Below are 15,420 nucleotides of genomic sequence, written 5' to 3' on the forward strand. Positions count from 1 at the left end.
GAGGGCGCCCGCCATTGGCCGCCACAGCATAGGCTGCTCATACCCACGGTCCTTTCTGTGCCTGGTACAGCTCTACTCGATTTGAATTTTAAGCAGTGCTCCCCTGAAGGCCCTCACGCCATTCTGCCTTCTGTGCTCAGTTTACTCGGGCAGTGCTCATTCATGTCCCTATGTCCTGAACCTGCTCACAGCTGTGGCTTAGCCACCCTTTCTCATGGGTGCCTGGGTGGGGCAGCTGAGGCCTGCAGCCCCAGGTGGCTGCCGCGGTCAGCACAGCTGACTGGAGCCCGTGCTCCCACATGCCAGGAAGCCCCCACTGGCCTCTCCACCACTCTGACCGGAGCCGCTATCTGCAGGCGGCCTCACTGAGACAGGAGCCGCTGTCTGCAGGCAGCCTCACTGAGGTGGGCTCGTGTGTGTTGGCTGAACATGGCCATTTCCATTGGGTCCTGGAGGGCAGCGGAGCAGAGCCATGAGTCACCGTGCAGGTTCCAGCTCCTAGTCTTAGTGTAGGGCGTTGCCCTTGCAGCCAAGTAACTTATTCTCAGGGTTCAATGAATTCTCAGGGGTGTAACCTACATGGATGCTGATTTGCTGTGGTGAGTGATTGGGGGTGGGGGCAGCGAATCATTCTCTGAAATAATCTGGTGTTTTTAGTGTAACGTGTATGATTTGATCGCATTTCCTTTAACTGAGCTCAAAGGTGGAAAAAAATGCCCTCGTTTATCACTGAGATGACATAAATTGGAGTTCACCTAAAATCTCTCCCAGAAGCAATCCTCACTTTTGCCACTGTTTGGCAATGTTGTCTCATCCCCAAACACATATGTCCCGGACAAGCAAGAGAATCGGTGCCGGGCCGTGACCTGCTTTGATCTCTCTTAAAGCCCCTTTCTTACTTCATCACGGTGAGAGCGCGCCATCTGCTGGGGAGCAGGAAAATGACTGTCTCCTGTCTTACCAGCTGCAGCCCCAGGAAATCAGCCCCCCACCCACCGCCAACCTGGACCGGTCCAATGACAAGGTGTATGAGAACGTGACGGGCCTGGTGAAAGCTGTCATCGAGATGTCCAGTAAGATCCAGCCGGCCCCGCCAGAGGAGTATGTCCCTATGGTGAAGGTAAAGCACAGCCACACGTCCCTGCAGGAACGTTCACGTGTCTCAGGAAGCTGTGGTGCTGAAGAAGGGCCAGACGTGGTCACAGGTGGTGGCAATGTGCCAGAGAGCCCTGAGTGTTAGGAAGTGCTGTCTGTCTTGTCTCCTTTCAGCACACACAGGGGTGGGATGTCCTGAAACCATGTAGTCTTTAATAATATTAACAAGCGGGACCAGCAGTTAGCGTAATGGCTATGTCGCTGGACTCCCACGTAGTCAACTGCGGTTTGCATCCTGGACCCGGTGGCTTGAACTCACACTGGGTGCATGTGCATGCATGCCCAAGATCCCGAGAGGAGAATGGAGGAGAAGGGATTGCGGCGTGGCCATCCCCCCTGGGGAGTGATTTCTCGCTTTCTGTCTCTCTGTCTCTCTCTGTCTGTCTGGCAAGCGCACATGCCCTATAGCAAAAACCTCTCCAAAAAAATAATAATAATATTAACAAGCATCGCTCACAGATAGAGTCTGGGGTTGAAGAAGAGGAGGCTGCAGGGCATACTTAGTACCCAGTGCCACCAACTGAAGCTGAAACATGCAGGACAGCCCTGCCTCAATCACCAGGCTCGGGGTCCTGCCCACAAGGAAGAGCCAGTCAAGAATGGCATTTTATGGGTTTGTTTGTGTTGTTCTTGGATTGAGGGCCAGGTGTGGGCATTCACTTGTTCTCAGTTTTTTTCTTAAGTGAAAAAGTAGACGGAAACATAGCGGTAAACCAGTACTTTCCGAGTTGTGTTCACTGGGCTGGGACCCTGGGAGAGGTAGCTGGAGCTCTGGGACGGGGCTTCAAGGAGGTGCCCACTGTCCTCCCACTGCAGTCACACTGGTGTTTCAGGTGTGCAGGGTTCCTGCAGTGTACAGCTGCTCGTAAACTGCTCTGAGCCAGTATTGCTTTTTCTTTTTCGTCGTCATGGAGTTTTGTTTGTTTGGTTGGTTTTTGCTCTAGGGCTTGTGTGCTCGCCAGAGAAAGAGGGAAAGGAAAAGTGATAAATCACCCCATACGGGGTGGCCATGCTGCAGTCCCTTCTTCATTCTCCTCTCGGAACTTTGGGCACCCACACACATGGGCCTGGCATGGTTTTCAACTGCCGGATCCAGGACTCGAACCGCACTGTTAAGTTACTTGTTCTTTCGATCTTGGCTGTGGGTGCATGGAAGCTCACCCTTAGGAACATCAGCCAAAACTGTTACAGAGCACAGGTAAACTTAGCAGCCAGGAAGTGGACCGGGGACCAGCTGTGCTTGCCATGGAATGACGTTCTCAGTCATAGCGAGGCCCTATTCTTTACCACTCAGAAGGGCAGCGAGGACTAGCTTCGGTCCGTGCACAATGCGGGCAGAATGTAAGCTTCTGAATGAGTTGTAAGGCGAGGCTGCCACCTTCACCTGGAACAGCACAGCGGCTTCTTGGCCGGCCTCCTGTACTGTTTGAAAGCACCTGGGAGAGCTCGGATGTAGCAAATCCCCAGAAGGAAGGTGCTGGCGTCTGCCCTGTCTGTGCGGCAGGCAGGGAAGCATGCTCTGCCCGGGAGAGGCACCAGCTGAGAGGAAAGGAACAGCCCTGCTTTCCTGCATGAGCTTCCAGCCTCTGCCCCACTCTGCAGGGAATAGAGTGATGGGTGATCTGAGGGCTAAGTCTGCAAGAGAAGAAAGAATATCACAGTTTACAAGCTGGGACTCTGCTGGAAAAAGGAATGCAGACACTTTCCTTAGAACTGACAGAAAGGAAGCAAATCCATAGCTGGCAGGAAAGATGACCAGCGCTGGCAGGTGTGCTCTGACCTGACCCTGCTTGTGCTTCTCCTCTGCAGGAAGTCGGCTTGGCCCTGAGGACTTTGCTGGCCACTGTGGATGAGACCATCCCTGTCCTGCCAGCCAGCACGCATCGAGAGGTAGGATACTGCATGGGTGGGCACATGGGTTCTTTGGGCTTCCAGAATGCAGGTGGACGAGGCTGGCTGTGGTGCTGATGGTGGCTCTTTGGCCCGTGATCAGCAGAGGAGGCCTTGACGGGCCTGCAGGCGCTGCCTTCAGCTAGCAGTGACCCTGGCCAGTGCTTGGCTGTTTGTTCTAGAGCCTCGATAACAGTGGAGCAGCTCCCCTGTCCCCAGGTCCTTGGAGCCAGCTCTGCCACTCCACCTGGCCCAGGGAAGCTGTGGGCAGTGGGCAAAGAAGTGTGGGGGAGCTGCTGGTGGAGCAGGGGTCCTCAGAGATGGGGAGAGGGGTTGCTCTCCTTCAAACTGTGAGCGTTGGCAAGTAACATGGTTGCCCATTGAAAGAAGTGATACAGATTTTTCTTTTAAATTAACGTTTGTGAAGCTAGCCATGCATCATAGTGGTTAAGGTCCCCAGATCCCACACTGCCAGCTGCTGTTGGAACCCTGACTCTAGAAGCTTGAAAAGCACAGGGAGTGTGTGTGCCCTAAACCCCAACAGGGTAAAGAGATGGAGGAGAGATTCCCGCATGACCGTGCCCCTTGGGGAGGGTGCTTTCTCTCTCTGTCTCTCTCCAACAAGCACATGTACTCTCTGGGAATTAAAAAAAAACTTAATATTTTTGTCTAAAATGTTTTTGAAGAAATTGGAGTTTGCCTAAAATGTCTACCAGAAACTATTGTCACTTCTGCCACTGCTGGGCAGTTGTGCCTCATTCAGGTGTCTGGCGAATGAAAGGAAGTCCTTCCATTTCTTGTTCTTTTTTCCTTTTTTTGGTTTTTGTTTTGTTTTTCAGGTGTTTGCCATAGAGTGTGTGCACTTGCCAGAGAGAAGAGAGACAGAGACAGACAGAGGGAAAGTAGGAAATCACCCTGCAGGGGCATGGCCACGCCGCAGTCTGTCTCCGCTCCCCTGGGATAACCAGGAGGCATGCAGGCACATACCCCACAGCTGTTGTCAGGACAGCGGGTCTGGGACCCAGCCGTGACCAGCCATGTGAGGGGCCGGCAGTGGAACCGCCATGCCACCTGCTGGCCCCGGTGGTGTACTCCAGAAGCTGTATTAAGGGATAGTGTGCAATTGACTTTTCCTCAGACAAGACTGAGGTTTCCTTCTGCACTCAGTAACATTGCACGAGGGAGTGGAGTCCCCTCAGGGTACTGGGCCCGGAGCTCGATGTCAGGTGTGGTTTGTCCTGCCAAACTGGGAATTGAGCTGAAGGGCGGTTGGACACAGCTACTGCTGAGCTTGTGGACACGGCCTCAGTTCACCTGCACAGTGCCAGCGAAACCATTGGAGAAAGTGCTTCAGTGAGCTGCCATGGTATAACTTTTCATTCTTGGCTGAGTTGCGGATCAGCTAGTTTGGGGCTGTGGCTCATTTCCTATTATGAGCAGTTGTTTTGCCAAAAAGTGAACAGTTTCATATACCAGAAGCAAGAAAGCAGTGTCCTCCCAGGTGGACGTGTTAGCAGGACCATTTGTCAGCACGCTCTCTAGCTGATGCAGCCAAAGTTGTGCCTCCTCCTTCCCCAATTTTTTTTTGTTTTTTTGGAGAGGTTTTTGCTATAGGGCGCTTGTGCTCGCCAGACAGAGAGAGACAGAGAGATAGAAAGCGAGAAATCACCCCCCAGGGGGGATGGCCACATGGGCATGCACGAACACGCGCCCGGCATGAGTTTAAGCTACCGGGTCCGGGACTTGAACTGCAGTCGACTACGTGGGAGTCCAGCAACATAGCCATTACGCTAACTGCTGGTCCCCACCCCCAATTCTTGCTCACCCAGATTACACAGATCTCTTACACATTGTCTCATCGTTCTTGAGTTCCGTTTCCCTGCCCACTGCCATCTCTCCGCCTGTGTCCCCATGCTTGCTAGCAGAGCATGGCCAACCCTGTCGCTGTTGGCTCCCGGCCTCGCAGCCCTACTCAGCCCCTGCTGCAGCTGCTCCACGTCCCCACTGTAGCTGCCCTCCCAGGTCTCCGGAGGCTGCTGTCCTCAGGCCTACCCCGGAGCCACCCCTCGGGTCCTCATGCACTCCTCTCCTACAAGGCCCCGCTCGGCTCTTTTCCCAGCCAGCCATGGATGTGGCCCACGGTGCTGCTGCCCACATGTTTCCTAAACTGTGCTTGATGGCCCTAGTAGTCCTCTCCATTCTGTGATGGCAGTGCTCAGTGCCCCCCGCCCTGTGGTCCGGAGTGCTTTCCTTGAGCCCTGGCTGCCCCGTCTCCTGGGTGTCTGCCTTGGGCAGGGAGTCTCTTTCTCCATCCACCGTAATCAGTGGCACCACTGTGTACTCAGCACCTGTCCCCTTCAGCACCTGCTCACGTGCCATGCAGTGTAAATGGCCAGACACCGTCTTTCTTCAAATCTCAGATGGTTACCAACGCCTCTTCCCAGCATTACCACAGCAGCCTCTGAGCAGGGACCTCTGCCCTTGTCTCCCCACCCTTCCACACCACATCAGAACATCTCCCTGGAGCATCGACATAGGGACCTGCCACAGCTGAAGCCATCCTCTTACAGTCTAGGCCAAATCCACTCTTCTCTGCAGTTCTGACCTTCTTCTCTGCGTACCTTGCTGCTGCGGATGCACTGCAATGTGAGAGGTGACTGTGCAGGCCTGTTCTGGCCTGGCTGAGCACACACCCTCCTGCCCACAGCACTGCCATGCCCTGTGCACAGTGCTCAGAGGTTGGTAAAAGAGCAAATGGGGCCAGCAGGTGGCATGCCGGCAAGGTGCTGGACACTCCCACATGGCTGACCACGGTTCGAGTCAGACCTGGTGGCTTGCTTTCTCACTTCCCCTCTTTCTCTCTGTCTCTCTATGTCTCTCTTTCTGTCAAATTAAAAATAAATGAATGAATAGATAAAATTTTAAAAATCTTTTTTAAAAAAAGAAAAAATAGCAAATGGATGGGGGGACCAGCAGATGGCATAATGCTTACGTCACTGGACTCCCACGAAGTCAACCACAGTTGAGTTCCAGATCTCATGGCCTAAAACTTGCCGGGCATGTGTGTGTGTGTGCCCAAAATCTTGAGAGGAGCATGGAGGAGAAGTGATTACAGGGGATAATTTCTCGCATTCTGTCTCTCCAGTGAGTGCATGCACCCTATGGCAAAAAATCTCTATTTAAAAAAAAACAAGGATGAATCATGATTGGCCAACAGGTGAGAAGGATTACAAGACCCTCCACAAGCTGAGTATGCTCATCCTCCCCCCACCACTCCCAACCTCTGCCCCATTGTTAGGGCAGAGCAGGTGTCCATGGCCTCCGCCAGGCTCCTGTGCAGCAGCAGGGGGAGGCTTGGGAGTGTTGGTGCAGCAGAACAAATGTGAGCCTGGAAGGCAGGCTGGCTTGTCCTGGCCTGGAGACATGGCCCACAGGCACTACAGTCTGCACCCACTCTAGATGATGTTGGGGCTTCCGTCAGAGCCCGTGGTTCCCTTCAAACACAGAGAAGCCCTGCCTGCCTCTGAGGTGGGCAACATCTAAACAGTGAACACGGAGTAGAGAGGGAGTCAGTCGAGTGGGCAGTGAGGGCTGTTAGTGGGGAGAGTAGTCTGCACGTGCACACACAGGAAGACACTCGTGCAGATTCACACAGGCATACAGGCATGGCCCACACGTACACAGGCCTGGGTATTGGCTGGATTTCTAAAGGGAAGTTTGGGTTTGCATCCCGTGTTTCTAAGGAAACTGTGTTTGAGGGGAAGAAAGGAAGTTTAAGGCCAGCTGGTGACATAGTGGTTAAGGTAGCTGGATCCCACATGGCCGACTGTATGGTTCGAGTCCCAGACCTGGTGGATTGCAAAGCATACTGATCATGTGTGTGTGTGCATGTCCATCATCCCTAGAGGAGGAAAGCATTGTGGCCATCCCCCCCAGGGGTGCTTTCTCACTTTCCCTCTCTGTCTCTAGTGAGGGTACTGCACTGTAGTGATAAATATATTTTTTTAAAATAGAGAAAGTTTCTTCTCATGGCGGCAAAGAGAGGCCCGACCTCGGCGGCACAGGCAGTAGGGTGCCACTGCACAATACCAGACCCACACACAGGGACAGGGTCAGGACCTGGGTTACCCTGAACACACTGGGCATCTCACACATGCCTGCAATCCCGGCTGGCTGGGCACCAGTTCACAATGTGTTGAGACCTCATTGAGGGCACTTCCCCTCCCCCCAGTGAAAGGAACTGTAAAATGCAGAGGCTCTCAGGTCCCTGAGAAGCTGGGCGGAAGCACCCCCTGACCGTCTGTTGTCCTTACAGATTGAGATGGCGCAGAAGTTGCTGAACTCTGACCTGGGAGAGCTCATCAACAAGATGAAGCTGGCCCAGCAGTATGTCATGACCAGCCTGCAGCAGGAGTACAAGAAGCAAATGCTGACCGCGGCCCACGCCCTGGCCGTGGACGCCAAGAACTTACTCGACGTCATTGACCAAGCCAGACTGAAAATGCTGGGGCAGACCAGACCGCACTGAGCCTGGCCCGAGGAGCACGTCTTCCTCCCCTCCTTCAAGATGTTCTCTAGCCTTCCACCAGCAGCGAGGAGTTAACCCTGTGTCCTCGGTCGCCAGCACTTAAGCCCCATTTTTGAATGATATCTGGTTGAAAATCTCTCTCATATAAGTTTAACCACTTTTTGATTTGGGTTCATTTTTTGTTGGAGTTTTGTTTTTAATCATGATGTTCAGAAAAGTCTGGAACCCAAAAATACGGCATTTTTCTGAGAATGAAAACTGTACATAAGAAGCTTTTAAGAATCATGAAAAACAGCTTACGTTCGCGTTAGGACACGTTTTCATGGTGGTGGCCAAGGGGTGACATGTTAATTCCTGAACTGCCTTAGCTGCATGTTGGGGGAAGAGGGCATGAAGTGAAGAATCCCGGGAAACCGAGAGGCTGAGAATTCTTTTGCCAACCATGGAGTTATTATCCAGACTGGAATTTTTGTTTGTTAAAACACCCTTCAGTTGCAATATGCTAACCCCACATTACGAAGAAAGTATAAAAGCTATATTTTGAAGACTTGAGTCGTTTCAGAAAAGCCTGCGACCTTCTTGTCTCTCCTGCCTCCTCTCGTGTGGGTGTGCGACATGCCGGCTGGAAGCTGGCTGTGGGCGCAACTGCAGACTCGTCTGTCTCACCAGGGTAACGTGCCAGTTTTTTGTAGCAATGCTATTTCTCTCGGAAGCAGAAATGCTTTGTACCAGAGCACCTCCAAACTGCATTGAGAAGAAGTTCCAGAATCATCCCCATTTTCCACTTTTATATAATTTATAAAGAAAGATCGAAGCCATGTTGACTATTTCATAGCCACTGGAGTTAACCACCCTTCATTGTGTCTGTCTTCCCAGGAGAGAATCAGGCAAAACAGAGGGATTTGGTTTTATTTTGCTGTCCAGTTACATCATCCATTCTGTTAAATAACTGAAAAACACACCCTCCCTTTAGTCTGTTGAGGGATATAAATTATTCTCAGGAAGAATATAATGAACTGTACAGTTACTTGACCTATTAAAAAGGTGTTACCAGTAAAGCTCTTGTTGTAATACCCATTCTTTCATCCATGTCTGTTCTTGCAAATCACTCAAAATGTTTCAGGTAGATTGTCAAATAAAATAACATCCAGGAAAGCCTTCAGTAATTATCAGAAAAGCTCTCACTGACCATACTAGTTTCTTTTTTTCTCTGTCTTCTAAGTAAGTCAAGGACTTTCAGAGAGAAGGGTAGCCCAGCATGAGTTAACCATTCCGATTTGTCTCTTCGTACTAAATGAAATCTCGGGGCAGGAATACCTGGTCCCACCTCTGGGCACAGTTGGTAGTGCTGGTCCACAGAGCTGGAAGCCATGTGCCGACCTAGGTTCAAGTCCGTAGCCCAGTCGCCCTGAAGATGTGCCAGTGTGTGAGCATTTCCAGGACCCTGGCAGGCTGCAGAACCGCAGAAAGGGGGTTGCAGTTTGACCAAGCCCCCGGAGAGCGTCTCTCTCTCTCTCTCTCGTGCATTGCTCTATTGTGAATTTCTTTTTGGGGGGGAGGGGATTTTTGCTATAGGGCACACATGCTTGCCAAAGAACAGAGAGACAGCGAGAAATCATCCCTAGGGAGGATGACCACACCACAATCCCTTCTCCATTCTCCTCTCAGGATTTTGGGTACACATGCACACACACACACCGAGTGTGTTTTAAGTTACTGGGTCTGGGACTTCAACCCCTGTCGACTAGGTGGGAGTCCACCGACGTAACCATTATGCCATCTGCTGGTCCCTCTATTGTGAATTTAAAAGGACCGGCCCTTAGCACTGAGTAAGCCATGCTTAAGGAGTCAGATGCCACTGCGCTGGACACAGCTTGAAACCCAGCCCCAGAGGCTTATAAACACATGGGTGCACATGTGCCCCAAATCCTGGGGAGATGGAAGAAAAAGGCTTGCAGTGTTACCATGCTCTGTTGGGGGTGTGCACTCTGACAACAAATAGAATAAGCAGGAACAGGGCGCTCGTCTGTGGGACAGTTCCCGCGCACTCTCGGACCTGCACTCGAGACCGTTCACTGGTAGTTCGTGTTGATGGGTGTGCTGGCCCACCCTCTCAGCAGCTCTCGAGGCGCAGAGCCAAGGGCAAGCTGGAAGCTACCGCACTTGGGACTCCTGAGGAGGCCCAGACCACCCCGGGCTGTGGGAGAGATCCGAGGGAATGTCTGCAGGTCAGTGCGGCCTCCTCCATCTTTGGGGTGACGTAATGCACCTGAGAATGCCCAGGCAGTCGGCCATGGCCTTGCCCTGAGTCTGGCATCCTTGTTCTCAGCTGGCTCGTCTCTGAAGTGAGAGCTTCTGTGTGGAGGAAGGCGCTGAGCAGCATCCCTGGCCAGCAGCACCCTTCCCAGCCGTGACAGCCAAACTGGCCACCGCCAGACGTCCTGCAGAGAGCGAGGACAGGATCACCCTGAACCGAGAGCCTCTGCCTCGGCGAGGGTTTACGTGTAATTGGTGGCTTTTGCCTCATGGTCTAGACTTTGAGGAACAGCCTTTTTCCTCTAGGACCAAGAATTGCAGGTCGGTTTACACCTCCCGGTAAGCCGAAGAGGAGACATTTTGGTGAGGACAGACGGAGACTCAGGTTGCTTCAGTGCCTGGGCTGCAGAGGCGAGGGCCGGGCCAGGAGCTCTGCCTGCAGGGTGACGGCCCCATGGTTCCCAGACCTGTCAGAAGGACCGGGAGGTGACTTCTGTCATAAAGCGGAACGAGACTTCAAATCCGAAGACTCAGAGAAAGTCCCTTTGAAACGTCAGTGTCCAGTTGCTCAGCGTTCACGCCTCTGGTGACTGCCCACTGCTGCTGGGGTGCCGGTGCCTGAGGGGCAGGCGACACGAGCAGCCTCGGAGAGCCCACCCAGACGAGGGCGCGAGAGGGCCCACTCAGTCCTGCCCTCAGTGTCTCTCTTGCCGGGTGGTTTGCATTTTCGGCTATTTTGAAGACAAGTTTACACAGAGAAGAGCATATAAAGGCAGGGCTTACCGAGTGTTTCACAGAGCTCCATCCTGTCCCTGACCCCAGTTCAGGAACTGGCTTGTCCTCACCCCTACGGCCTGGTGCTCCCCAGGAGCGAGCCCAGCCGGCTTTCCTTTGTTGCTTTACGAGGACCCAGTTTCATACGGTAAGAACCACCAAGTGAGCCGCTCCGAGACTGTGGTCGCGGGTGCTGTCAGCGATCACAAGGGCAAAGAGCACGCTGCCTCGGAGATCTGCCTCCCTCCACGCCCTCCCACTGGCCCCTGTCCCCACGGGCAGGGCCTCTTAGCCCCTTAGGTGGCTTCTGGAGTGCACTGGGTGGGCTCCTCCTCTGGCCTCTTTCAGAATTGTGTTTGAATACCCACCTTGACATGTCAGAAGTTCGTTCCTTTTTATTTCTGATGCTTCTCCATGGAGTGATCGCGTTACACCTGTTTACCTGGTCCCCTGTTGGTGAGCGGGACATTGGGAAGTTTTTGGTTTCTGGCAATTACCAGTAAAACTACTGGGCATGTGGAAGTGCCGAAACACATGTGTTTCCGTGTCTCATGGGCCAGCAAACGGGCAGATTTCTGGAGCGTTTGGTAAGTGTTTAACTTGAAAAATTGCCAGACTGTCCCAGTGTGGCCAGCCCGTCTGTAACACGCAGTCCGACCCCCGCCGGCATGCTCATGTCCATCTCAGCCCTGGAGGCGCTCAGGTGTGCCCGCTGTCGGTGCTGTGTCCTCAGCAGCCAGGAGTGCTGAGCGCCTCGCCCCGCACACACTGGCCAGGCGTGGGCATGCTGAGCACCTCGCCCCGCACACACTGGCCAGGCGTGGGCGTGCTGAGCGCCTCGCCCCGCACGCACTGGCCAGGCGTGGGCGTGCTGAGCACCTCGCCCTGCACACACTGGCCAGGCGTGGGCATGCTGAGCACCTCGCCCTGCACGCACTGGCCAGGCACGGATCTTTTCCTGGCGGAGACTCTGCTCAGGTCATTGCCCTTTTTAAATTGGGCTGAAGGCTGGCAGGCGACCTGGTGATTAAGGCCTCTGGCCAGCCACGGCTCCCTTTCTGGACCTGGTAGCTTGCTTTCTCGCTTTCCCTTTCTCTCTCCTCTCTGGTCAAATTAAAAAAATAAGAAGTGGGCCAGCAGGTGGCATGGTGGTTGAGGTGCTCAACCCCCGCATGGCTGAGTGTGCTCTAAGGCTCAGTCCTGGCAGCTTCTTTTCTTACTTTTCCTCTCTCTGGTGAATATATGTGCCCTATAGCAAACTAAAAATAATAAAATTAAACTTTAAAAAGTTATAAATAGTAACAAAAGTAATTAAATAAGTCTTTGAAATTGAACTGTTTGTCACTTCTACTGAGTCATAGGAGCACTTTTTATATTCTGGATACTTGTTTTTTTCTTTTTTTTGGAGAGATTTCCGCTATAGGGCACGTGCACTCGCCAGACAGAGAGAGAGAGACAGAAAGCGAGAAATCACTCCCCCGGGGGGATGGCCACGCCACAATCCCTTCTCCATTCTCCTCTCGGGATCTTGGGCACGCATGCACACGCGCCTGGCGTGAGTTTTAAGCCACCGGGTCCGGGACGTGAACCGCGGTCGACTACGTGGGAGTCCAGCGACATAGCCATTACGCTAACTGCTGGTTCCCAACTTGTTTTCTTTATATTTTCTCCAGCTCTGAGACTTGACCACTTTTTAAACTGTATCTCAGTGTGCTTTTATCTGAAATGCTGGCGGACGGTTACACTTAGGACTTACTGGATTTGTCCCCATCAGTTTGGGAAGAACAGACTTGAAAATACTGAGCCTTCAGAAACATCTTTTCTTTTCTTTTTTTTTTTTAAGAGAAATTTTTGCTACAGGGCTCATATGCTCACCAAAGAGACAGAAAGCAAGAAATCACCCCCTGGGGGATGGCCACTCTGTAACCCCTTCTCCTCCGCTCTCCTCCTGGGATCTTGGGGCATGCACACACATGCGCCCGATGTGAGTTTAAAGCTGCTCAGTCTGAGACTCAAACTACAGTCAATTACCCGGGAGTCCAATGATGTAACCATTATGCCATCGGCTGGTCCTCAGAAACATCATTTTTTAAGAAGATGTTTAGGGGGACCAGCAGGTGGCGTGGTGGTTAAGGTGCTGGAGCCTTGCTTTCTCACTCTCTCTTTCTCTCTGTTCTCTCTGGTCAATTTAAAATGAATAAATGAATAAATAAAAATAAATTTTTATTTAAAAAAAATCTTTAGTTTTATTAATGCCTTGACAGTTTTGGTGTAAATAAGTCTTAACTATCTTTCTTTTGTTTTCAGTGTTTAAACTTTATTTACTTTCCTAGGCCTTTTTGCAACATGGTCACTTGTGCTTTTTAGAAATACAATAAAGTTATCTTTGCATCCTAGTATACAATCATTTAGAAATATTTCAGAATTTGAAAACAATGCTAATAAGGTAGCAAAGTAATATATATTAATCACACACACGCACAGTTCTTAACTGTTACCTATCTTGTAACTTTCCTGAACCTACTTACTTATCAAAGATTTTAAATATTCAAGTCAGAGTCCAATAGTTTTTGCTATGTTTTCTTTTTAAACAGGATTACTCTATGAATTTTAGGTACATAAAATACAAATCTTAAGTGCACAAAGTTTAAAATATGCATGTATCTTTTTATATCAGTAAAACTACCAACCACATCAAGATACGGAACATTTAGTTTTCATGTGATTGCTGTGCTACTTAGATCATAGTTTCTAAGTGTTACTTCCCATATTGTCTGCTTTATAAATGCAAAACACCTTGTTACATGCGTGGGTGCTAGTAAAAAAGGTGCACTCTATGACTTACAGTTTCATTATCTTTAAATGCCTTTGTTTTATACAAATCAGAGCATTCTAGGTTATAGACTGTTTTCTGAACCAGTATGAATCATTTTTAACAAGATTTTTATTCATTTATTATATTTCATTTTACTTATTCGTTCATTTATGTTCATTTGATCAGAGAAAGATAGACACACAGAGAGAAAGTGAGAAAGCAAGCCACCAGGTCCAGGACTCAAACCATAGTTGGCCATGGAGTGTCTAGTGCCTTAACCACCATGCCACCTGCTGGTCCCCCAATATGAATCTTTTTTATAGGGACACTCAACCAGTACACGAGTGTAACCCATCTGTACCTGTCAGTCTACTTTATGCATCCTTAATGTTTTTATTTTGCTACACTGTTTTCACCACTTCCTCTGCAAGCCAAAATAATGGACGTACACATTCTATTTTTGTTGAGGCATATCTCAACTGTCAAATTTATTTGTACGAACTATTAAATGACACAGCAAGTATGTTTTTCCTCCATTTAACATGTACATAAAACAAGGTTTTGTGGGAACCAGCAGTTAGCGTAATGGCTATGTCGCTGGACTCCCACGTAGTCGACCGCGGTTCGCGTCCCAGACCCGGTGGCTTAAAACTCACACCGGACGCATGTGCGTGCGTGCCCAAGATCCCGAGAGGAGAATGGAGGAGAAGGGATTGCGGCGTGACCATCCCCCATGGGGGGTGATTTCTTGCTTTCTGTCTCTCTGTCTCTCTCTGTCTGGCGAGCGCACGCGCCCTATAGTGAAAATCTCTCAAAAAAAAAAAAAACAAGGTTTTGTCCACCCCTGTCCAATTGTTTTACACTATCAGTGATAACATTATGGACAATCTTGCCTTTTTCCCCTCTATAATTAGAAATAATTTTTCTTAAAAATGTTATTGTTGGGGTCAGCAGGTGGTGTAGTGATTAAGGCACTGGACTCCCACATGGCCAACCACAGTTTGAGCCCTGGACTTGGCGATTTGCTTTCTCACTCTCTCGGTCTCTGGTCAAACTGAATAATAATAATAATTAATTAAATGAATAATTATTATTTAAACATGTGATTGTCAGGTGCTGGCAGGTGGTGTGATTAAGGTGCTGGGCTCCTACATGGCCGACCACAGTTCGAGTCCTAGACCTGGTGGCTTGTTTTCCCCCTTTCCCTTTCTCTCTCTGGTCAAGTTCAACAATAATAATAACAAATGGAATTAGATAAATCATTGGTTTTTTTTTCAATGTTATTGTCACATCTTGATATGAAAGATACCATTGAGGGGCCAGCAGGTGGCATGGTGGTGGAGGCACTGGACTCCCACATGGCTGACTGTGGTTCAAGTCCTGGACCTGGCAGCTAGCTATCTCACTTTCTCTCTCTGTTTCTATCTGGTTACATTTTTTAAAAATTAAAAAAATGATGATGATGAGTAAAATTAAGAAAGATATCCTCAAAATGGTACCTTTACTGGGGACCAGCAGGTGGCATGGTAGAGGCACTGGACACTCCCCCACGGCCAACCATGGTTCGAGTCCCAGATCTCGGACCTGATGGCACTGTTTCTCCCTCCCTCTCTCTCTCTCTCTCTCTCTCTCTCTTTCTCTCGCTATGGTCAAATTAAAATAAAATGAATAAATAAAATTAATTCTTTTTTTTTAAAAAAAGAAATGCTATCTTTATTTTATTAAGTTTGTAAGGGGGCCAGCAGATGGCATTGGCATGTTGGTTAAGGCAGCTGGACTCCCCCAGGGCAGACTGCGGTTCAAGACCCAGATCTGGCAGTTTGCTTTCTCACTTTCCTTCTCTTTCTCTGTCTCTCTCTCTCTGGTCAACTTCAAAAAAATGAAAAAATATAATAATGACAATAAATAAAATCTTGTTTAAACTTTTATTATCATGATCTTGTTATATTACACTGAATCACATGTATCTTTACAGTGTATTACATTTCTTTGTCCAGCAGGA

General features: G+C 50.1%; 1 protein-coding gene across 11 annotated transcripts in view; it reads left to right on the forward strand.

Annotated features, from left to right (window-relative positions):
* The window catches only part of PTK2 (protein tyrosine kinase 2), a 291,358-nt gene extending 283,233 nt beyond the window's left edge, over positions 1-8,125 (forward strand). For all 11 annotated transcript variants that reach the window (XM_014589190.2, XM_006152112.3, XM_006152113.3 and 8 more), the window contains 3 exons: positions 965-1,120; positions 2,965-3,045; positions 7,361-8,125. In XM_014589190.2, the coding sequence (XP_014444676.1) occupies positions 965-1,120; positions 2,965-3,045; positions 7,361-7,573 (450 nt within the window). In that variant the 3' untranslated portion in view covers positions 7,574-8,125. The remainder of the gene's footprint in view (positions 1-964; positions 1,121-2,964; positions 3,046-7,360) is intronic.
* The last annotated feature ends 7,295 nt before the right edge of the window (positions 8,126-15,420 follow it).

This window comes from Tupaia chinensis, unplaced genomic scaffold (assembly GCF_000334495.1).
Source record: "Tupaia chinensis unplaced genomic scaffold, TupChi_1.0 Scaffold000335_1, whole genome shotgun sequence".
In the NCBI taxonomy this organism is placed as follows: Eukaryota; Metazoa; Chordata; class Mammalia; order Scandentia; family Tupaiidae; genus Tupaia; species Tupaia belangeri.